The sequence below is a fragment of the Taudactylus pleione genome, unplaced genomic scaffold (genome assembly GCF_031769625.1).
Source record: "Taudactylus pleione unplaced genomic scaffold, aTauple2 ptg000366l, whole genome shotgun sequence".
In the NCBI taxonomy this organism is placed as follows: domain Eukaryota; kingdom Metazoa; phylum Chordata; class Amphibia; order Anura; family Myobatrachidae; genus Taudactylus; species Taudactylus pleione.
In genome coordinates, this window is record NW_028284767.1 from 10,819,102 (window position 1) to 10,843,901 (window position 24,800).

The 24,800-nt window shown below is 43.5% G+C and overlaps 1 protein-coding gene across 1 annotated transcript; it reads left to right on the top strand.

Annotated features, from left to right (window-relative positions):
- The first annotated feature begins 4,084 nt into the window (after positions 1–4,084).
- Positions 4,085–17,575, top strand: FOXR1 (forkhead box R1). The gene is made up of 6 exons (XM_088444496.1): positions 4,085–4,329; positions 6,545–6,640; positions 7,327–7,532; positions 11,558–11,772; positions 11,996–12,228; positions 17,378–17,575. Exons 1-6 carry the CDS (start codon positions 4,209–4,211, stop codon positions 17,404–17,406), a joined length of 900 nt encoding a protein of 299 aa, XP_088300622.1. The 5' UTR covers positions 4,085–4,208; the 3' UTR covers positions 17,407–17,575.
- Positions 17,576–24,800: the final 7,225 nt, after the last annotated feature.

A 24,800-nucleotide genomic window follows, 5' to 3' on the forward strand; every position in this document is an offset into this window, starting at 1 on the left:
CTCCCCCAAAGTGCACTCCCAAAAAATTTTTTTTTCTTCTTTTCTGTGTTTGTGAATTGTGTGTGCAGTAGCCGCACGTGCATCAACAAAGTAACGCCAAGCGTGCGCCTGTGTCATAATTAAAGGGCCGGCTGCCTTGACCGTTAAAGGGTGCTGTAACCCCCAAAGTGCACTCCAAACAAAATAAAAAATTATTTTCTGTGTTTGTGAATTGTGTGAACTGTGGCCGCACGGGCATAAACAAAGTAGCACCAAGCGTGCGCCTGTGTCATAAGTAAAGGGCCTACTGGCTCGTCTGTTAAAGGGTGGTGTAACCCCCAAAGTGCACTCCAAACAAAATAAAAAAATATTTTCTGTGTTTGTGAATTGTGTGCACTGTGGCTGCACGTGCATCATCAAAGGAGCAGCGCCACAAAATATAAATAATTCTTTTTTTTCTGTGTTTGTTTGCGAAATGTATGTGCAGTAGCCGCACGTGCATCAACACAGCAGCAGCGCCAATCGTGCGCCTGTGTCATAAGTCAAGGGCCGGTTTGGACATCTGGTCCGGACTGAAGGACGTGCCAACAATGTCAATTTCTGACATGTCTACTGTCACTGCATATGATACTGTCACCACTGACAGAATGGTGGAGGAATTATTTTCTGTGTTTGTGAATTGTGTGCACTGTGGCTGCACGTGCATCAACAAAGGAGCAGCGCCAAGCGTACGCCTGTGTCATAAGTAAAGGGCCGGATGGCTTGTCCATTAAAGGGTGCTGTAACCCCCAAAGTGCACTCCAAAAAAAATAAAAAATTCTTCTTTTTTTTCTGTCTTTGTGAATTGTGTGGGCTGTAGCCGCACCTGCATCCTCAAAGCAGCAGCGACAAGCGTGCGTCTGTCTGTTAAAGTGTGGTGTAACCCCCAAAGTGCGCTCCAACCAAAATAAAATAATATTTTTTTCTGTGTTTGTGTGCGAAATGTATGCGCAGTAGCCGCACCTGCATCCTCAAAGCAGCAGCGACAAGCGTGCGCCTGTCTGTTAAAGGGTGCTGTAACCCCCAAAGAGCACTCCAAAAAAAATTATAAAATCTTTTTTTTCTGTCTTTGTGAATTGTGTGGGCTGTAGCCGCACCTGCATTCTCAAAGCAGCAGTGACAAGCGTGCGTCTGTCTGTTAAAGTGTGGTGTAACCCCCAAAGTGCACTCCAACAAAAATCAAACATTTTCTTCTGTGTTTGTGAATTGTGTGCACTGTACGTGCATCAACAAAAGAGCAGCGCCAAGCGTGCGCCTGTGTCCCATAAGTCTGTTAAAGGGTGGTGTAATCCACAAAAAATAAACAATTCTTTATTTTCTGTGTTTGTGTGCGAAATGTATGCGCAGTAGCCGCACGTGCATCAACACAGCAGCAGCGCCAAGCGTGCGCCTGTGTCATAAGTCAAGGGCCGGTTTGGACATCTTGTCCGGACTGAAGGACGTGCCAACAATTTCTGACAAGTCTACTGTCACTGCATATAATACTGTCACCATTGACAGAATGCTGGAGGATTACATCGGTGACAGCATCCAAGTAGGCATGTCAGACAGTCCGTACCTGTACTGGCAGGAAAAAGAGGCAATTTGGAGGCCCCTGTACAAACTGGCTCTATTTTACCTGAGTTGCCCCCCCTCCAGTGTGTACTCCGAAAGAGTGTTTAGTGCAGCCGGGAACCTTGTCAGCGAAAGGCGTAGGAGGTTGCTTCCACAAAATGTGGAGAAGATAATGTTCATAAAAATGAATTATCAACTCTTCCAGGGAGACCAGCCTCCAGAACGTACAGAGGGACCTGTGGTGGTGGATTCCAGCGGGGACAAATGAATACTCTGTGAGGATGAGGATGTACACAACACTGAAGAGGGTGAGGAATCGGTGGATGAGGAGGATGAGGACGACATCTTGCCTACGTAGAGCCAGTTTGTGCAGGGACAGATTAATTGCCAGCTTGTTTTGTGGGGGCCCAAACGAACCAATCATTTCAGCCACAGTCGTGTGGCAGACCCTGGCGCTGAAATGATTGGTTTGTTAAATTGTGCATGTCCTGTTTATACAACATAATGGTGGGTGGGAGGGCCCACATAAGGGTGGGTGGAAGGGCCCAAGGACAATTCCATCTTGCACCTCTTTTTTTTCTTTGCATTATGTACTGTTTGGGGCCTAGTTTTTCAAACTGCTATCCTGTCTGCCACTGCAGTGTCACTCTTAGATAGGCCACATGTTTGTGCCGCCCACTCATGTCGCTTAGCATAGTCATCCAGCTACCTCGGTGCAACCTTTTGCACATAAAAACACTATTGTGAGGTGTTCAGAATAGACTGGAAATGAGTGGAAATTAAGGTTATTGAGGTTAATAATAGCATAGGAGCAGAAAAACCCACAAATTCTGTGATTTTAGCTGTTTTTATGCTTTTTAAAAAAAAAATACAGATCCAAAACATAAAACCCAGAACCCAAAACACGGAAGGGTGGTTTTGGCAAAACCAATCCAGATCCAAAACACGAAGAAAGATCCAGATCCAAAACACAAAACACGAAAAGTGTTTTTAGCTGTTTATGTGATTTTAGCTGTTTTTATGATTATTTTAGAAAAAAGACAGATCCAAAACCAAAACAATAATACACGGAAGGGCGGTTTTGGTAAAACCAATCCAGATCCAAAACCAGAGGAGATGCAGATCCAAAACACGGGGGTAGGCGCACATCTCTAGTTCATACCACTTTCACACCGCATGTTGGACCCAGATTATTCCCGGGTCGTTGCCTTTCACACTGCACCCGTGTCTGCCCTGCAAAATTAATAGGCATTAAAAGTAGACGTTACAAACATGAGTCATGTAAAGTGGGTGCTTTCGACCCGCCAGTGAGCAGCGTAAACATAACCCGGGCAGCATAACCCTGGTCACCCCTTTTACACCACAGCGTATCCAAAACGGATCCGAGAATAACCCTGGTAATGACCAGGGTCGCGAATCCAACATACATTCCCCGGGTTAATCCTCTCACACTGACACATGACCTGGGTTTACCCAGCAATTTCCAGGGTCAAATGCTCGGTGTGAAAGGGTTATTATTGACATTCTGCATGGGAATGCTCATAACAATAACAATAACCCTTAGGGGTGCACAATAAAAAGCGATAATAATGAGGATAATTGAAATGCCGGTAAATATACATATTCAGTATCTAGTAAGAAGCCATATTTTCTCATGGGCCCCAAACATATGCGGCGGATTGCCGCCATCCCGCGATGCTGCAACCTGGCATCGCAGGATCGCAGAAATCCAACATGTTGGATTACGGCGATTTGATGATCGCGATCAAAAAATTATCGCAATTGTCAAATCGCCGACATTTAACATGACAAATATCTGCGATCTGGTGACGGATCGCAGAACATCGATGGTGGGAGGCCAGCATTTCCCATTGTATCGCCAGATCGCGACAAACAGTCGCTGATGTATGGGCAACTTTACATAACAACAACTTAAGGGGCATACACACTAGACGATGTGCTGAAAGATATTGGTGAACGATATCGTTCAGTGACGTTATCCTGCCACATCCCTGAACAGGCACTTTCTGACGATATCGTCAGATTGGCCTGCACGACAGCAAACATCGTTAACGACCCGCGGGAGCACACATCGTTGGTCATTTGGTGCATACACACTGGACGATATGAACTATATATCGTTGAACAATATCGTTATCGTTCACTTTTATCGTCTAGTGTGTATGCCCCATTAAAACAGCAGAATAATGTCAGAGTTCCATACTAAGCTATGCATAGCTCAGTGAATGTGGCCTTTCTGTAAAACCTTAGTGAATATTATTTCTATAGAAATACCTACCCTCCAACATGCCCCTTTTCACTAGGTACAATATGCTCTGATCCTGGATTTCCTACCTAATTTATGATTGCAATCACATGTGTTATACTAGGTAATTGATGAGAGAGGTGTTTCATTACAAGTGACAGCACTCATAACTTAGGTGAGAAGTCCAGGAGCAGAGCATTTTGTACCATATAACAGGAAAAGCCCATGAACAGTTCTCTAAAATGTGCATTCTGAGTGATGCTGACCCTTTAAATCTGAGGGGGTGGGGATTAGATGTAACCTTACTGCATCTGCTGGAAGCCTGTGTGTGTGATGGTTGCATGCAATCCATAAGACTGACACAGCAGGGATGTTTCTGCGCTTTGCTGATAGATCCAGATATGAGAATCTTCACCTATCAACAGCTCTAGAAGATTGGGACATGAAGGAGGAACTCAAGCAGTGTGTGACTATTGATCAGTACTTTGCAAGTAAGTTGCATGCTGCTATTGGGACTTATTCAACCAGTGGTTATCATATGTGGTGATAAACACTGCTAAGCCTGCATTTCCCAACTAATGGTTTTGGTTGAGCCCATAAACTCTTGTGTTAAAGAAGAAATAACTATTAAACACATGAGGATTTGAGGTGGTTTCCACTTCTGTTATCAGATCCATGCTCACAATTTTCCACTGCACCTGCTCTGCTTGATAAGTGGGGGATGGTTCTGAGACAGTAGTTGAAGGTATCTGGGGCATATGGCCTCTCTAATTGCATGTGAGGCTGTATGCACTATGCAGGTGTATAGGCTATGTATTGACATGCATGATAGTGTTCTAGTGACCATGCATGATAGTGTTCTAGTGACCATGCATGATAGTGTTATAGTGACCCTTGTTTCCAAAATTACTTTTACAATAGTTCACATACTAAATATATAAAAATATAACATTTTTGACTACAGATTGAATTACAATACTACCTTTTTTTCACATAATTTTGCCACTGAGGTGTGCTATTTATATACGTTTATATATGGTACATTTATTTGCAGGAGATTAAGGGTATATTTACTAAGCAATTGATTTTCAAAACTCACGATTTTTGCAGATTTTTTTTTCTGCCATGTTTAAAAGGACAATAATAGTAAATTTTACTTATATTGCCCTATATTTGCAAAAATTTAGTGTTTTGTAAGTGTTTGGTGCATAGGAGTCAGGCTGCAGTCCCCACTGATTATAAAATGCAATCTGCACTGCTAGTTAGCCTTTTGCAGGAGATTTCTGGGATAACTCTTGCATTAGACTATTAGTGCATAGCGGTGATACATACAGTTATGCAGAAAATGCAGTTGCTGCAAAATGTTATGAAAAAGCACCATGATAAATAGGCTCCCATGTTTTGTATAATCAAATACTATGGGGCCTATGTAATAAATGTACTATATATAAATGTAGCTTTTCTTAGTTTGGTCCCTTTGGTTTACGCCATCTTAAGATGATGTAAACCGCTTTTTACCTATGGGGGAGCCACCGGTGTGTGCCTATATAACTTTGCAATATCAATGCGTGCACGCATATCGTTTCCAACACCCGGTGCTTACTGCAGGCTTGTAGCTCCTGGGTTTAGTGCCTGAGGCTATTTAATTGCAGCCTGTGGCAATACGGCAGGCTGCACTTACAGTATATTTCTGATTGCACCCCCCTTAAGCTGTGAACAGAAATCTACGGTAAGTATGGCATTTTGCCGTAACCGTGGCGGCTGTGAGCATGGTAACCCATAGCTCCGAGCACTTAATCTGGAATCTATGAGTTAACGAGCGAGTAAATAGATTTGTAGTTGAAAAGCTACAGGCGTTAAAGCACTGCAGCCCTGTTTGTGACAGAACCCAGGCCTGTTAGCAGGGCCGTGACTAGGGTAGTGCAGCCTATGACATGGCGCAGGGCACCACAGGACAAGGGACGCTATTCAAGGCTGTCAATTTTCTGTTTATCATTCTCACTTGTAGCTTCCTCTTATTTCATCCCCAGCATATCCTGGTCTCCTCTATCTTTTCAATGGCCCTTATCCTTTTTTGGGTGCATTATGTCCCTATTTGAAAAATGGGTGGGCGCCAATGCTCTTTCTGGTACAGGGCACCAAAAAGTCTAGTTACGGCTCTGCCTGTTAGAACTAGAGATATGCGTGGACCCCTGGGTTTTGGTTTTGCCACGACCACCCACAAAGTTTTTGGTTTGGTTTTCGACTTCTTTCAAAATTGATAATCCAACTAAAATCATGTAACTTGGACCTGTTTTTTGTTCCTATAGTATTATTAACCTCAATAATATTAATTTCCTGTAAATTTTGACCACCTCACAGCATCCGAAATCGTGATAGAGGGACTTAAATTCAATCCAAAATCGTTTTTTTTAAATCCAAATTGCGAGAAGACCCCAATCAGGACTCTAAATTCGGGTGTGTTCAGTTTTCTCAAAAACAAAACCTCTTATCTCTAGTTAGAATTAGGATTAATTAGTCCCTACAGTGGTTTACTGTATTCATTATCTTCAGGAATGATCATGCTAATATAGTATTTTCTTAACTCCTGACCATGCTGTAATATGATATGCTAGCATACCGCTGATGTACGTTTCGTCAGTATATTAAACGAATACATATTAGGTACAAAATGTGAACTAATTTTCCTGTGTGTATAATATCTAGTTATAGGGACTGATGAGAAGGGGGAGCGCTGTTCTATAAAACGACAACACAGTGTGGAGCTGCTACCTTGTAGGTCTGAAGAAGGATCTCCACAGGGTAAGCAACATGGCCTTTCTATATATGAAGCATGATTGGCCATGGAGCACTTACCATGCAGTGCACTGAGATCTGCATTCACATTTAGTCGTGCTGCAATCGGTAGTGTTCCTATGGGGTGGGGTTAATACAGCATAAAGCGATGTATTTCACCACTCACAAAGCGTTGGTCCCATATACTCCTATGCTGTCACTAGTAATAATTATGTACTGGTTTGGTTATTAGGGCCTGATTCAGCATAGATCGCAATTGCAACAGTGTACGCAGATCTGCCGATTGTTGCGTACTGCGATCGCACTGCAATTACAGATGCACTGTGGAATCCATCGCAGAGTGTGTGACAAGTGAGTGGTTGTAGAAACGCAGGCGCGCCTGTCCGTTGGAACGCTGTTGCATGGGCGTGCATAAATTAACCACTGCGACAAGACTTGCAAATTCTGAGACCGGTTACAGCTACTGTAACTGTGCGTGACGGGCCGATGTTCTCTGATGTTACCGATGTATACGCAGGACTGTGAGGTATTACTGATGTGAGAAGGCAGTAGTGGGTGTCTCTATACTGGCTGAGCGGTGGCAGACGGCATATTTTCGCAGATTCATTACGTGCGATTACGCAGCTGCGATCCATGCTGAATCGGTCCTTTGGTTGTTTAACATCACCAACAACCTTTTATTTTAATTTTAGAGAACACTTTTCAGCCCACCCTGTGGCTCATTGTGGACCCCAATCTAGTAATGCCATGCCCTGATGTTTATACTACTTTACCTCTTGAGCTTCACATGACTCCTACCTACAAGTCCTCCACTCCAGAGACTAGGGCACTGTCTGCTGTAGACTATTCAACTATGGAAGATTCTGAAGAAGAAGCTCTATCATCAAGCAGTGAATTGGTAACAATCAGTAGTATTGCTTATTTAGCTTTTTACAGTATGACAGTATTAGGAATGTTCTAGTCTTCAAACTGATGTAGAGTGCACAAACCATGTGTTAATAAGTGATCGCTAAAACAAAAGGTTCTAACAATTGCTTCATTTAGTCTATGTATATAATGACTCATGTAATGTATGTAATTAATGCATCATGGTGTGTATGTAAATGACACCAGTAATAAACCAAAGTGAATAATTTAGTATATATATCCTTTTTTAAGGAGTTTTTATTACATAAAAACCCATCCTGAACTGAACTATTTCATGTATCCCCTTAATTAACTATTCATTAGTCAAATCATAGTCTTTGAGTCATCGCACCTATTCTATTATGTCACCTAATGTCATATTCCACTGTGTACTCACAGGGCCAACTCTAATGAAACAAAACTGAAGGAAATAAGGAATATGTCTCTAACTGTTCCAAATACCCGTACCTCTACCCAGTGACGTGCGGTAAATGGCTGGGGAGGCACTGGCTAGTATCAGAGCCAGATAGACAGATACATATAAAAACCCGAGGGTTCATGTGGGCATTATACAAAGGTGCAGCAGTATATCGTGCTGGAAATTGGTGTGTTTTGATCAGGGATGTGTGGAAAAGATAGACAGGGGAGGCAGCGCCTCACCTATTATACACTTTTTACTCCAGAGTTTTGACTATAAAAATTATTAGAATAATACAAAGAAGATAATTTAGAATTTTTTAATTTTTTTTTTCTTATTTTAATAGTCAAAACTTTGCAGTATACCTAAAGTATGACGGGAGAGGCTCTGCTAACCTGCCTCACCTGACCACCTCTACCTCCATTTCTTTTGTTAGAAGAGTTAGAACTTGCTCGGCCCACAATGTCCTCTGCTATTTATAGCTGCAGATCCCATATCTTGTAAGAAAATCATCCAATCCAATCTTTAAGTGTCGCTGACTTTGCCATCAGTTCTCGTGATGAGGAATTTTCATCTTTGTCTCCCTTACAGCACAAATAAAGCCTCTTCCATTGAGGAGTGATGACTATTATGAGGGGAATTCAATTAGAGGTGAAAAGCCATATTCGCCTGGTTTTTTTAAAAAAAAATTTGCCTAAAAAAAATTCGCCAAATTCAATTCCAGGACAATTTCGCCTAAGTGGAAACAATTCTCCAAAAATGATTCTCCAATCAATAGCTGGTGAAAAGAAATGCAAAACCTTTATTTTGGGGTGCAAACGTGGGGAAACAACTGAGACCCCTTGGGACAGCCCCCCAAAGGACAAATACGCAAAAAAACAGAAACTAAAACCTAAGAACACCCCAAAAAAGAAATGTCATTTTTGGGGTGTAAATTTAAAAAGTGGGGGAATAAACATTAAAAGTAGCGAAAAAGACTTCTTGGGGGTCCACAAGTATGGGTCAGGTGTTTTTGAGATTGCAGCAGGTGGATTTTTCACGGTTTTTACATGCTAGCACCTATTTTCAAGCACCCCAAATTTGACAGGACTACTTATTTTCACCAAAAAATACAGCTTTATGCCATTCTTCACCACTTTTACAAAAATGCTAATAGCAAGCAATTTACACAACTTAAGTACGCAAAATAGTTTTATTAGTACACATCTATATTGATTCCCTATGTTAGAGCATCTTTTTCTGGGGTACAGACTGATTTCCCCAATTCTTTCAGTACTTTTCACCTGTTCCGTATTCGCCTATTTCCGTGTTCGCCTGTTTTGCAATTGAATTAGGCGAAAAGCGGGGACGAGCACGGAATAAATTCGCCTCTGAAATAGGCGAATGAAGCGAACAGTCAGACAGGCGAAAACTTTGCCTCTAATTGAATATGGCTCTATGTGCTCTCCTTAGCACACAACTTAATTAAACAGATTTTGTATTGACCTAGAATACATATCTACAATGTGATTTACTAAACTAAAAATGTTTTCTCGTTCGCCCCCTCATGTAATCAAATTAAGTTTTTTGTAAGCGCTTTAAAATGTAACTGTTCCCTTCCATCTAGATTCAAGATCTGGACTAACTAAATGACTCTTTGTAGGTGCCAGGACACAGCTTGCGAGAAAGCTCTATATTGGTGAACAGTTGGAAGCAAAGTGATGGCAACCGCTATTACTTTGATTCCAGGGTCGGAGAGACGACTGCACAGCTGTTGGGCTGCGCATGTTCCAGTGCGGTCTGGTAAAAACCGTGATACAGTAACTAGCCTGTTTTCAGGTGGCACAACCATTAACACACAGGTCCGGGAACTTATCCCGGCTTGTATGTGTTAACGCCTGTTAACAGTTGATTTACCGGGTGAGAGAAAGGGGCTCTAATTGAATAGCCCTGGGCGTTAAGGCCCGAGGCTACCACCCATTCTCACACCTGGTAAATTATCAGGGCAAATTGAATCCCCCCCCCCCCTCCCCTTAATCTCGCCTACAAGGTTAGTGAATGCACATATGTATTAACGAAAATTGTATGTACTGTGCACTATATTTAGTTATCTTCCTTTTTGTCTGTACCCCTACAAATATAGAAAATTCCTCTTGCTTAATTGGATATAAGGCAATACAGTAACAATCACTGTTAATAATTGTAACACTGGGTATAGAAATGAGGACTCCAGACTGTCAGGTACTCGGTGAAGCAGTGGCTTTTAATGGCAGCAAACACTGCACCTTAACATACGTAAGCATAGGCCTGGACACAAAGGCCCATAACAGAAAATAAGCAAATAAACATGAAAGTAAATGTCCCAGCACTCCTTGTGCTTAACAGTCAGCAGTTACAATATCTGTGGACCTTCCAGGTCCTGGCACCCTAATGCTAACCACCACCCCTGGCCTATCGCCTGACCAGCTTATCCAGCATCAGGAGCAAGGAGCATCTCGTGTGGGTGTGAGAGAGTTTAAACCAGGGGTTCCCAAACTGTGCCGCGGCACCCTGGGGTGCCTCGAGACAATTGCAGGTGTGCCTCAGGTTGTTGGTCTAGCATCAAATTCTTTATGGTGAATGTAATGTAAATATGAGGACAAACAGAAGTGCAAACCTGTCCACCTCCACATAACTGAACCTAAGGATGACAGGTCAGCACATTTTACTTCACTTTACTACTTCACTACATTTCTTTCTGAATTACTCAATAATAAACTTTGGCTTAGGGGTGCTGTGAAAACAATGCTGATACTCTAGGGTGCCGTGATTCAAAAAAGTTTGGGAACCTCTGGTTTAAACCCTTCCTCTGCTCCAGTGGTTATTCCAGCTGGGCTGTGTAAATGTGAAAACCTGTAATGCCACACCTCCAATGCTAATTTAGAACGCACAGGTTTCACTCCAGCCTCCCCAGGAGTGAGCTGATCCCACCAGAATGTGGGCAATTCAGGTGAGAGATTACCCCTCTCACCACAAATGTTATTAATTTTTAGTGCCTACACCATTGAACTTAGCAGATAATAATAATAATACTACTACATTTGCATTTTTTTTATTTCCGTCTTCTGTATCCCAGGATTTTATTTGCTATGACAGCCGTTGCCTTCTATTGATTAGAGCAGTGGTTCTCAAACTCTGTCCTCACACAGTTCACGTTTTGCAGGTCACCTAGCAGGTGCACAGGTGTATTCATTACTCACTGACACATTGTAAAAGATCCACAGGTGGAGCTAATTATTTCACTTGCAATTCTGTGGGGAGATGTGAAAAACCTGCACTTTGGGGTCCTGAGGACAGAGTTTGAGAACCTGTGGACTAGAGCAATCTGATCAGCTGCACTCAGTAGATGCATAAATTAATGACCTGTAAGGCCCATGGCTACCTGGGAGCACTACTGTGCATATGTAAGAGTGGCATAGCATGACTGCAAAATAGGTTAGCTATAATTGGTTCGTTTAACTAGCATGTTTTTCTGGGGTTTAAATAATGAAGACTTATATACAATTTTAGCCAGGTCCTACTTATTAACTGGCTTCAATGGGCTCAGTGTAGCTTTAAAACATCCTCATTGTATTCTACAGTGTACAGAAGATGACAACTCCTTCATTCCCTGCCCACCTCCAGTTCACTTGCCGAGCATGATTTGCCGTGTTAAGAAGGAACAAGTGAAAAGGAACATAACTCATCATAGCAACTGGTCTCGACCTCCGATAAATTACTGCAACTTGATCTCACTGGCATTAAGAAATAGTGAGGATGGCAGCCTAAATGTGCAGCAGATTTACAGCTTTGTCAGGTGAGCTTATAAGGTGCGACTAAAACAGGCTGAGATAATAGCCATGGAAGTTATTTAGAAGTAATCAAATAGTGTGTGTCTAATAAAATAGCGACTCTAATAATACGGGACATGTGGAGTCAGCGTGGATTTCTAGGTGTGGTCTGTCCTATTTTTCACACACGATCTGGTTTTATTATGCACCCATTTTGATCCAAGATATTTTACTTTCTACATTTCTCAGGGAGCAGTTTCCGTATTTCCGTGCTGCTCCGGATGGCTGGAAGAATACAGTTCGTCACAACCTTTGCTTCAGCAGTAGTTTTGAGAAGAGTGCAGACTGGGTATGTCCCGATGGACCCCGACGTTCTTGCCTGTGGAAACTAACACGCCAGGGACAGAGGAAGTTCCGCACAGAGATGCATGCCTTATCCGATGAGTCACTACGTGTATTGCGAAGGAGTATGAACAAACCAGGTCAGAAGAAGTTTTATAAGATGCTACCCATAACCTGAAAATAGGTTACAATTAACTGGCTATTTCCTGCAATATTATAACAGCACAACGGGTCACTAATGGATCTTCAAAGCTGAGACTATGCAGCACATTTTCAGCTTTGTGACATTGTAACCCTATTACAGCATGATTGCATCCTCTTAAGTGGGTAAGCATGTGGTTTAATGTATCAATACGCTGGTGAGGATAGAAGAGAATAGTCTACACCAGACATATCAAGTTCCCTGCCCGTGGGCCACGTGCAGCCCCTATTGCATATTTTTGCGGCCAGCTTTAGCTATACATGTGGAAGTGCAATGTGGCCTGCCAGGGGAGTTCCGGCTGTTGCGCACAGAGCTCAGCTCTTCACCGTTCTGCACATGTACACTATGGCAGAGATTGAAAAATGTCCTCTGCACATGCCCAGCTGCCTTGGCTGTTCTGACTGCCCCCCTGCCACATCCCGCTCAGGAACACTGAAAACGTCCGTCCCCTCAGTGTGTTCCAGCTGCCCGCGCAGTGCAGGAGCTGGAAGAGGAGCAGACGGCTGTGTATGATTAGGAAGAAGGTAAACTGGAAGGGGGGGGACCATACAGTTATATATGAGGGAAATAACAGCTCCCAGCGCAGACTGATATGTGGTATTATTATATAGGGGAGTGGGTCTGTGTAGTAATATGAGGGGGAATAACACAGCTCACAATGATATGTGGTGGTAGTATTATATAAGGGAGATTATTTCTTAATAGTAAACCTTTCAAAATTGCATATAAGACTTTTTTTTTTTCTTTTTTTTTTTTTTCGTCTTGCGGCCCACACACTTAGACCTTGAATATTCGGCAAGTTGGGATTTGAGTTTGACATGTCTGGTCTACACCCACATGCAAATATTACATGCTGCAGGTGGGTTGTGATCTTTATGAGCCCTAAGGGGTGGAGATTGCACATAAAGGGGCAGATTTATCAAACCTTCTAAAGGGGACAGACCGGGATGTTGCCATAGCAACCAATCGGATATTCGCTATCATTTTATAGAATGGACTAGATGAATAATAGCTGGGCTCTGGATGCTGTAGGCAAGTTCTCCACTTGTCCTCATTAAAAGGTTTAATAAATCTCCCTGTTAGTCATTTCTTTAATGTGGGCCACACTTGCCTACTTTAGAAAAAGCATTTCAGGGAGATTGTGAAACCCACACCCATGAGCGCGGCGGTAAAGTGGGCGTGTCATAACATTGACTTACATCCAGTTGTAAACTAGCCCCAAAGCAGTTAGTAAGATCCATTTGTTGATGAAAACACACTAATACTTTTCAGAAAATGCTTGTAGCCATAGGGATCATTGTGCCTTATACCCAATGCAGGGAAATTATACTAATGATTCCATTTGAATGTATATATCTCTGGGTTTTTTTTATATAACAGCTACATAATGGGGGTAAGGTGCAATCAGGGAGATTGATAGACTCTTCAGGGAGACAGGGAGATTGCTGCTATTTCAGGGAGCCTCCCTGACAATGAGGGAGAGTTGGCAAGTATGATGTGGGCTATGTTTAGCCACAACGCCCTAATTTTCAGATCTATTAAGGTGTGCAATATGGGCACACAAAATAAAGATTGTCCTTTTTAATCTTCGTATTTAAGAGCTAAATGAAGCTGCAACATTATTTTAGATGAAAAGGGGAGAGTTGAAATGATGGGGTTGGACCAATAGCCGATATGATGCACACAGGGCCGTAGCTAGGGTAGTGCGGCCAGTGCCATCGCACAGGGCAGGGGGCGCTGTTTGGGCCTGTCAAATTTTTGTTTTATTATCATTCGCACTTGTAGCTTCCTCTTATTTCATCTCCAGCATCTCCTGGCCTCCCCTATCTCTTCCCTGGCCCTTCCCCATGAGGTCATTCCCCATTTTTGGGTGTATTATGTCCCTTTGAAAAATGAGGGGGGCGCCGAAGCTCTTTCTGGCACAGGGCACCAAAAAGACTAGTTACGGCTCTGGAGGCACATTACCACTTACATCCAAAACCCCAACACAGTAGGACAGCGCGGTGCTTTTTGTTGTATGATGCACATGTATTGTATATTCACTGCAGTTGCTAAAGTATAAATTCCTGTTAAGAGACTTTGAAGTGTTGTGAATACTAATTAGCAGAAAACACAATTTACTATAAAAACCCAGATGTAAAAGAAAATCGCAATAATGCACACTTGTGTAAGCTGCTGTAGAGATTAAAAGCCAGACAGAGAAGTCTGGCAACTAGTTTTAGGACGGAACCATAAATCTGTAGTGGCACTCTTTAGGAGACTTGTACAAAGTGATTCAATCGGGATAGGAAGATCAGGGTAAAAATTAAGGGCATGGATAGCCATGTATGAGGTACAGGAATACGTATAAACAGCTACATATAAGGCCATTGCTAATCTAGATGAAAAACCAAATGAATGCCTTATACAGCATGAGCCATGCAACGTTTACAAAATAATGTACACACTTTAATATGACATTACTTACCACTTGCAAACCTACTTCAGGCGTAACTGGAGGACTAGTTATTTTGTCCGTGCTTTTTATACCCTGCATTTATATTCCCAAGCATAGTTGTTTTCCTGATAAGACAGAAGTTTTTTTGCATTGGGATAATTGTATACAGAAAGAACAATAAAATAAATAAAATGTCACACATTTAGTAAAAATTGTAGTAGGGACTGGTCTAATACACGAGATCACAGAGTGCAATCCACCCTCTTCAATAGAGCACCACATAGCATTAGGGAAGATAATGGATTCATTGAGCCCTCCAGTATTGCGAGCTCCTATTTGCCTTCTGTCACCCCATTTGTGACATGGGTGGGCAGGCTATATAGAGGGGGAGTTGTCCAAATGCACGTATTGGAAATAATTATTAGGAAAAATATGATTATCTCCTAAGTATGGTGTATTACGCCTGTCCCTTCCCCAGCTGCCGTCTTTCGGGTGATATTTTCAAAAAATGTTGCATGCGCAAAAGATCCTAAAGGCTCTGACGCTATGCGCCATATTTACAAAAATATCACAAGGAGATGGACTCCAGCAGCCAGTTTAGGTGGGGGGCCTGCTTGGCACACATTGGGATTTAGTCTGGATGCAGTGTGTGACCTAGGGGCCTATGCGCACATCACACCCTGTACCAATTATAGATATGTCACTGTCTCCATGTTGTTGTTAATTTATCTGTGTTAGATTGCTGATACATGATTCATCAAACCTTTTAAAGAGTACAGGTGGAGAAGCTTCCCATAGCAATCAATCTGTTCCTAACTAATTTTATTGGATGTACAGTACTGGATAGATAGATAGATAGATATAGATAGAAGCTGTTTGGTAGCTATGGGCATTTTGTCCTCTTTAGAAAGTTTAATCTCCCCTTTGGATGTTTAAAGGCCGGTAAACAATAGACTGTCTAGTGTGTACCGACCTCGTTAGCGATGGGTCCCAGCATCGACAAGCGCATACACACTTGCTGGCGACAGCACGAGAGCGGGGGCCATGCTGACGATCGGACGGGCGATGTCGCTGACGATGAGCCCGCTTCGTCAGTGTCATTGAGGGTACACACTAGATTATGTGCCTCATAGGTTGTCCGATCCGGCTGGATTGGACAACCTATCTTCTAGTACAGGGGTAGCCAACCTCTGCTCTCGAGAGCTACCGACAGTTCAGGTTTTCCAGGTCACCCAGCAGGTGCACAGGTGTAGTAGTTATTCACTGACACATTTGGAAAGACCCACATGTGGAGCTAATTATTTCACTTGCGATTCTGTGAGGAGACCTGAAAAACATGCACTGTTGGTAGCTCTCGAGGACCAGAGTTGCCTACTCCTGGTCTAGAGTGTACCTGACAAGTCTACGGTTTGGTCCTAATTTTTTCCATCAGAAAATGCAATCTGAGAGCATGATAAGTTAATTTAAATACCATTGATGATAAGGTAAAAAGAAAATGGTTTAAGAACCTCCTAAAATACTCTGCAACAGATGTGTTCTCATACAGTATTGCGGTAGTCACACCAAACAGCCCTACTCAGCGTGTCAGGTCCGGTGCAACTTGGCTTGCGCCAAACATATTTTTTGCTTGAATGAGCTTCATAGTTGAAATGTGATGGGACACAACCGCTTTGCAAGACTGTACTGATTAATTTGATATGCGACACTTCTATATCTGTCAGAATCTAAATTTGTATACGAAGAGCTATGTTACAGCGGCTGCAGCTTTTTTTCACGCCAAATCCCATTGTACAGATTCAGACCCATGGGTCTGTTTACTAAGCTGTGTTCGGAGATAAAGTGCACAGTGATAGCGTACCAGCCAATCTGCTCCTAACTGCCATTTTTCAAACACAGCCTGTGACAAGGCAGTTAGGAGAGAAAGTGAAGATAGATAAGGTACCAGCCAATCATCTCCTAACACAGCTTAGTAAATAGACCCCTCAGTCACAGACACATAAACAAGTGTCGCATATCAAATTAATTGGTGCAGTCTCACAAATCTGTTTTGTTGTATCATTTTGTAAAAAAGATGCTACACCGCTAAATCGCAGCACTCTTGCGCCAGGAGGAGACCTCTGTAAATCATTAGTCATTGCATGCTCTGATACATGCGCAGAAATCGTCACATAATGTAAATGTTGCTGTGATGAAAACAGTTTGGGCCATATTCAGCAAAAGGTGAGGACATTGAGGGTTGCCTTGCCTTGTCTTCAGCTTTGTCATTCTTTTCTTAGGCCACATTCAAAAACCTCATAATTGGGCATGGTTTCAGTAACTCAACAATAAATTGTTTATAAAATGTACATAGTATAGTTGTATTTAGTATTGCTGCGAGTCATATTAGCAGTCCATATTCAAATCGGAAATGTTACTATAGGGGAAAAAAAAATCTTTCCTTAAGAGCCTGAAAAGGACATTCCCCCTGCACTTATATAGATTATATTGCTTTGTGTCGTGCTGGAGAATATTGTCACCTATATCAACCAATCAGTTCCTCTCCATCAGTTTTCTTGCCCATTGTACAAACTATATTGCAAATTTAGAACTAAAGCACAGTATTAGTGATGTATCTGTGTAATGCCACTGTTTTGTTTTTTTTCCCCCCCAGCACTTATGGAGTTGATGTTTGGAATGTGAAGATCGGAATCTCCTGGCAAATATTTTCTTTCCTGCGTTTTGAGCAGATTCTATTCTTCTTGATTTAAAATATTCTAATTAACTTGTTTTTCACTGTGCACTAGGTCTACTTGTTACCTCACAAATAACGTGTATCACATTAAAATAAGTATACTACAATTGTAATGTCTGTCTGTTCCTATTTAAAAGTTGAATTAAAAGCCATAACATTTAAAGACTTGTAAGCCAGAACTAGTAAATATAAAAATATCGACATTTAATGGTGCTGGTGGGTTTGGCAGAATAACAAGTGTTTAGTAACTGCTGAAGTCATCCACATTATTATTTCAGACATCGGGGCCACACAGTGTTCATACAGCATTGGTTACTCTGGGTTTGTACTGACCAAGTGAGTGCATGGAGTTTGCCTGGCTCCCTCTGTATACATTGGCTTCTTCCCATGTTCTGTGAGAGGAAGCCTAAGCATAATTTAGTACAGATGTGTTCTTGCACATCTTTTCCGCAGTCACTGCAAAATGCCCCTCTGTGTGCCAGGCCCTGTGAGACGTTGCTAGCATTGGCCGTCTTTTTTTGCATATTTTTTTTGCCCCAAAAATGTCTGTGGCAATGTGATGCTACTAGGACGCACCCGCAGACCGTGCTGATTACTTTTATATGTGACACTTGTACATCTGAGTACGACTTTTTTCATTCCAAGTTTCTTTGTGCTTCATATACAGACTCTGGTGCACATAGATACACAAGTGTCACATATCAATTTAATCATCACAATCTGCTGGTGCGTCCTAGTCGCATCGCGTTGTGACTTAGACACATTTTCATCAAAAAGATGATAAGCGCTAGCAAAGTCTCACGGGACATGGCAGCTCACTCTCACCAGGCAAGTCATGTGGCGTACCGAGCCTAGATCTGAGGACACATGTATGTTGTGACTAAAGGGTACATATATCAATAACCCCTTTTATCAGCATTTTCACCAACATAGGGTAAATACAGCTACTCTAAAATGTATTAAAAAAATTGACCCTTGAGAAATCTGTTTTCTCACGCAGTCTTTGGCTTGTACAAATAACGCAGCAGCAAAGCGTTAATGGGGCACTTACTATGCGATAAAAGCTGAGCTTTTCGTCACTTGTCCCCTATCTGGTATCAGCCCTGCCCGATGTCTTCACGCAAGTGGCGTCAGTCCATGATGAGATCATGTGCAGAACGTCCGTCAGGAGCAGTACAGTATCGCATCAGCTTTGTGTCGCTGCATACACACTAGACCAGGGGGGAGAGCGGAGCCATGCTGCATTCAGCAGCATGACCTCGCTCACGATATCCCCAGATTGGGCTGCATATACAGCCGACTGGGGATAACAATGACCCGCGGGAGCGATCATCGTTGGCCTTTCGGACTATACACACTAGATGATATGAACGATATATCTTTGATCGCTATCATTATTATTCATATTGTTCACTTTTATCATCTGTGTGCGCAGCATTAGACATCTTCTATCACTACCAGAAGCAGTGATGCAGGAGGTCTCTTGGCACAGTGATAAGGAGCATGGTATCCTCTCAAATTTGGCCCATCTTGTTTTCCTATGGTACTGTAAAGGGTTTGTTTCCTTTTTAGCATCTCAAATAGAGATTTAATCTGCACAGGAATTAAATTAGTAAATTAACTTTTATCTTTGCAATATTTTTATTAGGGGTGTGCACCGGCCACTTTTCGTGTTTTGGATCTGGATCTTTCTTCGTGTTTTGGATCTGGATTGGTTTTGCCAAAACCACCCTTCCGTGTTTTGGGTTCTGGGTTTTGTGTTTTGGATCTGTATTTTTTTTTTAAAACAGCATAAAAACAGCTAAAATCACAGAATTTGTAGGTTTTTCTGCTCCTATGCTATTATTAACCTTAATTTCCACTCATTTCCAGTCTATTCTGAACACCTCACAATAGTGTTTTTATGTCCAAAAGGTTGCACCGAGGTAGCTGGATGACTATGCTAAGCGACACGAGTGGGCGGCACAAACACGTGACCCATCTAGGCGTGATACTGCAGTGGCAGACAGGATGGCAGTTTGAAAAACTAGGCCCCAAACTGTACATAATGCAAAGAAAAAAAAGAGGTGCAAGATGGAATTGTCCTTGGGCCCTCCCACCCACCCTTATGTTGTATAAACAGGACATGCACACTTTAACAAACCAATCATTTCAGCGCCAGGGTCTGCCACACAACTGTGGCTGAAATGATTGGTTCGTTTGGGCCCCCACAAAACAAGCTGGCAATTAATCTGGCCCTGCACAAACTGGCTCTACGGAGGCAAGATGTCATCCTCATCCACCGATTCCTCACCCTCTTCAGTGTGTACATCCTCATCCTCACAGAGTATTAACTCGTCCCCACTCAAATCCACCACCACAGGTCCCTCTGTACGTTCTGGAGGCTGGTCTCCCTGGAAGAGCTGATAATTCATTTTGATGAACATCATCTTCTCCACATTCTGTGGAAGCAACCTCCTACGCCTTTCGCTGACAAGGTTCCCGGCTGCACTAAACACTCTTTCGGAGTACACACTGGAGGGGGGGCAACTCAGGTAAAACAGAGCCAGTTTGTACAGGGGCCTCCAAATTGCCTCTTTTTCCTGCCAGTATAGGTATGGACTGTCTGACATGCCTACTTGGATGCTGTCACCGATTTAATCCTCCACCATTCTGTGAATGGTGACAGTATCATATGCAGTGACAGTAGACATGTCAGAAATTGTTGCCAGGTCCTTCAGTCCGGACCAGATGTCCAAACTTGGTCCTGCCTGCCCTGCATCACCGCCAGCGGGTTGCTTAGGATACCTAAGTTTTTCCCTGGCAGCCCCAGTTGCGGGCAAAATGAAGAAGGAGCTGTTGACGTGTCACGTTCCGCTTCAGCTGACAGTGTGTTCACCAGCAGGTCTTTGCACCTCTGCAGGCTTGTGTTGGCCGGAAAGAGAGACACCACATAGGCTTTAAACCTAGGATCGAGCACGGTGGCCAAAATGTAGTGGTCTGATTTCAACAGATTGACCACCCTGGAATCCTGGCAAAGCGAATGAAGGGCTTCATCCACAAGTCCCACATGCCGAGCGGAATCGCTCCGTCTTAGCTCCTCCTTCACTTTCTCCAGCTGCTTCTGCAAAAGCCTGATGAGGGGAATGACTTGACTCAAGCTGGCAGTGTCTGAACTGACTTCACGTGTGGCAAGTTCGAAGGGCTGGAGAACCTTGCACAACACGGAAATCATTCTCCACTGCGCTTGAGTCAGGTGCATACCCCCTCCTTTGCTTATGTCATAGGTGGATGTATAGGCTTGTATGGCCTTTTGCTGCTCCTCCATCCTCTGAAGCATATAGAGGGTTGAGTTCCACCGCGTCACAACCTCTTGCTTCAGGTGATGGCGGGGCAGGTTCAAGAGTGTTTGCTGGCGCTCCAGTCTTCGGCACGCAGTCGCTGAATGGCGAAAGTGGCCAGAAATTTTTCGGGCCACCCAAAGCGTCTCCTGCACGCCCCTGTCGCTTTTCAGAAAATTCTGCACCACCAAGTTTATTGTGTGAGCAAAACATGGGATGTGCTGGAATTTGCCCAGATGTAATGCCCGCACAATATTGGTGGCGTTGTCAGATATCACAAATCCCCAGGAGAGTCTAAGTGGGGTAAGCCACTGGGCGATGATTTCCCTCAGTTTCTCTAAGAGGTTGTCGGCGGTGTGCCTCTTACTGAAACCGGTGATACACAGCGTAGCCTGCCTTGGAACGAGCTGGCGTTTCTGAGATGCTGCTACTGGTGACGCTGCTGCTGTTGCTGCGTAAGGTGATACATCTACCCAGTGGGCTGTCACAGTCATATAGTCCTTAGTCTGCCCTGTTCCACTTGTCCACATGTCCGTGGTTAAGTGGACATTGGGTACGGCATTTTTCAGGACACTGAGGACACTTTTTCTGACGTTTCTGTACAGTCTCGGTATCGCCTGCCTAGTGAAGTGGAATCTAGACGGGATTTGGAACCGGGGACACACTACCTCCATCAATTGTCTAAATCCCACTGCACTAATGGCGGATACCGGACGCACGTCTAACACCAACATAGCAGACAAGGCCTCAGTTATACGTTTTGTTTCAGGATGACTGCTGTCGTACTTCATCCTCCTCGCTAAGGACTGTTGGAGGGTCAATTGTTTAGTAAAAGTAGTGGTGTTCCTACTTCCTCTCTGGGAACCCTCTCTACAGCACCCTTTAACGGTCAAGCCAGCCGGCCCTTTACTTATGATACAGGCGCACGCTTGGCACTACTTTGTTGATGCACGTGCGGCTACTGCGCACACAATTCACAAACACAGAAAAAATATTATTTTTTTAGCACTTGGGGGGAGCACCCCTGATGGACAGAGCACCCCCTGGACAACACTACAGCACCCCTTTAGGACTGGGACACTGCACAGGACTTTGGAGTGGACACAGCCCCTATGGAGAACTGACTGCACAACACAGTCCAGCCAGCCCCTATGGACTTTGAAGTAGTGGACACAGCCCCTATTAACAACAGCAGCACAGCACAACACAGCCAGCCCCTATGGACTTTGAAGTAGTGGACAACAGCAGCACAGCACAACACTACTCTGCACTACACTACACTACACAGCCCAGCCAGCCCTAACTCCCACCCTCCCTCTTCACTGTCCACAGCCGAGTGAGAAAATGGCGCTGACGCGGGTACCTTATATAGGATCCAAAACCCGCGAGACCCGGAAGGCGGGATGATGACGTTTTGCCTCGATTTCAGATCCGAGTCAGGCGGGAAAAGTTGAGCCTGACTCGGATCGGGGGGGTTCGGATTTCAGAAATCCGAACCCGCTCACCCCTAATTTTTATATACTTTTTATATACTCCATTTAACAATCTATTCTAATTTGGGCAGCATGGTGGTACAGTGGTTAGAGTACAAAGGTCATGGGTTCAGTTCAATTCCCACCAGGGCCATATTTGCCTGTTCTAGTGTTCACGTGAGATTCGTCCGGGTACTCTGGTTTCCTCCCACAACCCAAAAAACATTTGTGTGTGTGTGTGTGTGGTAGGGGATATAGATTGTGAGATTCACTGGGGGCAGGGACCGATGTGATTGAGTAAATATTCTCTAAAGTGCTGAGTAATATGTGAGCCCTATATAAATAGCTCGCTATATAAATGGCTCTTAATAAAATATTTATATACATCAAGGGAGGAATTGTGTGATGGTGATAAATCATTAAAAACATCAAGACTGTTTCTATATCTCTCCAGAAAATCCTCTATTACAGTAGTGAGAATGCTATAATTCCTTATTTTTTTTTACAATTGGCTGCTGTATATTTATACTAATAATGGAGTTAAATAGTGTTCGTAAGCTGCACATCCACTAGGCGACTAGGGAAAGATAGTACGATTACAACATCGTACCATCGTTCCCCATCCTCTGCAGTGCCTACACTGAACGATTAGTTGTTCAGTGTAGGCGCCCTCCCTCATCCACCCGCGCACGCAGGGGGGGGTTTCCGAGTACCTAGAAACCCCCCCTGCCCGTTGCTCCGACGGCCCGGCGAGCAGCTGAACACTATTACTATTTTTTTTTTTGTAAGGAAACACTGCCTGGGCTGGCTGCAGTTATTTCGCAGCACTGTGATCGGCAATGTGAGAGAGCGCGCCTGCGTCAGGACACTATCTACTCATGCCAGCTCAACGAGTCGCGGAGCCGCACAACGTAGGTGAGGGTGCAGGGGGGATAATATTTGCTAGGATGACTGCTGTATGTACATCCCGGCGGAGGGGGGGAGGGGGGAGGATCTTATAACTGCTGCATGTATATGCCGGGGGAGGGTGAGAATAATATTTATTAAATGGTGCCAGATCGACTGCTGCATGTACTTGCCGGGGGGCTGCTGTTTGTATTTAACTACTTGTATTTTGGGTCTGCATTCGTGTTTTTTAGGTGAGCGCTGCGTTGTGTGTGTGTGTGTCAGTGTGTGTGTAATGTGTAGTCTTTGTCAATGTGTGCAATGTGTAGTTTTTGTCAGTGTGTGTCAGTGTGTGTGTAATGTGTAGTCTTTGTCAATGTGTGCAATGTGTAGTTTTTGTCAGTGTGCAGTCTTTGTCAGTGTGTGTGCTTGTCTGTGTCATTGTGTGTGCAATGCAGAACTGTCCATGAAAAAAATAAATATATATATTCCCCAGTATAGTGTAAATGCACTCCGTTACTGGAGAGATATATAAATTCTGTGTTTGCCACTGTCATCCCCGAACATGGCCAATCTGTCGTTATTGGCAGATTGACAAGCATGTTCGTGCGATGATTGATGTCTGAAACGGGAGCGTACATCGCTGGTCGTTTGCGACATTATAGTGCACGACTAATGAGCGATTGCACGATTACGATGTGGTAATTGTGCAATCGCTCATTAATATCGCCTAGTGGATGTGCACCATAACACTTTAAAACTCAAAGCTCATAGAAGGAATATAAGTAGAGATGCATCCTCGTACACTATTGCTGCAGTTGTGCCAAGCAGCCCTTCCCCGCACGGCAGGTCCATGCAATTCAGCTTGTGCTGAGGGTCTTTTTTTTTTTTTTTTTTTTTTTTTTTTTTTAGCCTGAAAATGCATCTGAGTTGCAAACAGATGTGACAAACTGCTTGACGAGACTGCACTGACTAATTTGATAGGCGACACATCTGTGTGTGACTGAGTCTGAATCTACATTTACACAACAGAGTTTTCTATCCTAGCAATACATTGAACCTACCTTGTTCCTATTCTCTGTGGAATTTTTAAATATCCATTCTCGTGCGATTTAATAATGAAACACTCCTTTTACTATATCTGAATTGCATTATATTACATATAGTATGGAATACACACGGGAGACCGGCAATCATGATGACGGCGGTCAGAAGACCAACAGCGGCATCCCGATGCACCGAATCCCGACAGGGGCTCGGTGAGTATCCTAACCCTCCCCCCTTCACCACCTAACCCTCCTTTTATGCATTCTAAACCCCTCTCTCCCCCCCCCCCCTCCGGTGGTGCCTAAGCCTAACACCCTGCCCTCAGCCTAACCCTAACCCCAACCCCATGATTTTGCCTTAATCTAACCCTCCACCCCCCGCTCCCCCTTCCGCTATAATTACGTTTGGGATGCCCGCTGTCGGCAATCCTACATCGCAAGTGGTGTCGGGATTCCGGCACCGGTATTCTGGCCACAGGTCGGGAGATATATGGGTTAAAATACCTATTATCCCTATAATATGTGGAATTACCATTAAGCAACTATAAAGGTTAAACTTCAGGAAATTAACTCAAGTAATCGGAGACTTTTAAAGTATCTTTTTTTTTTTTAACTACAC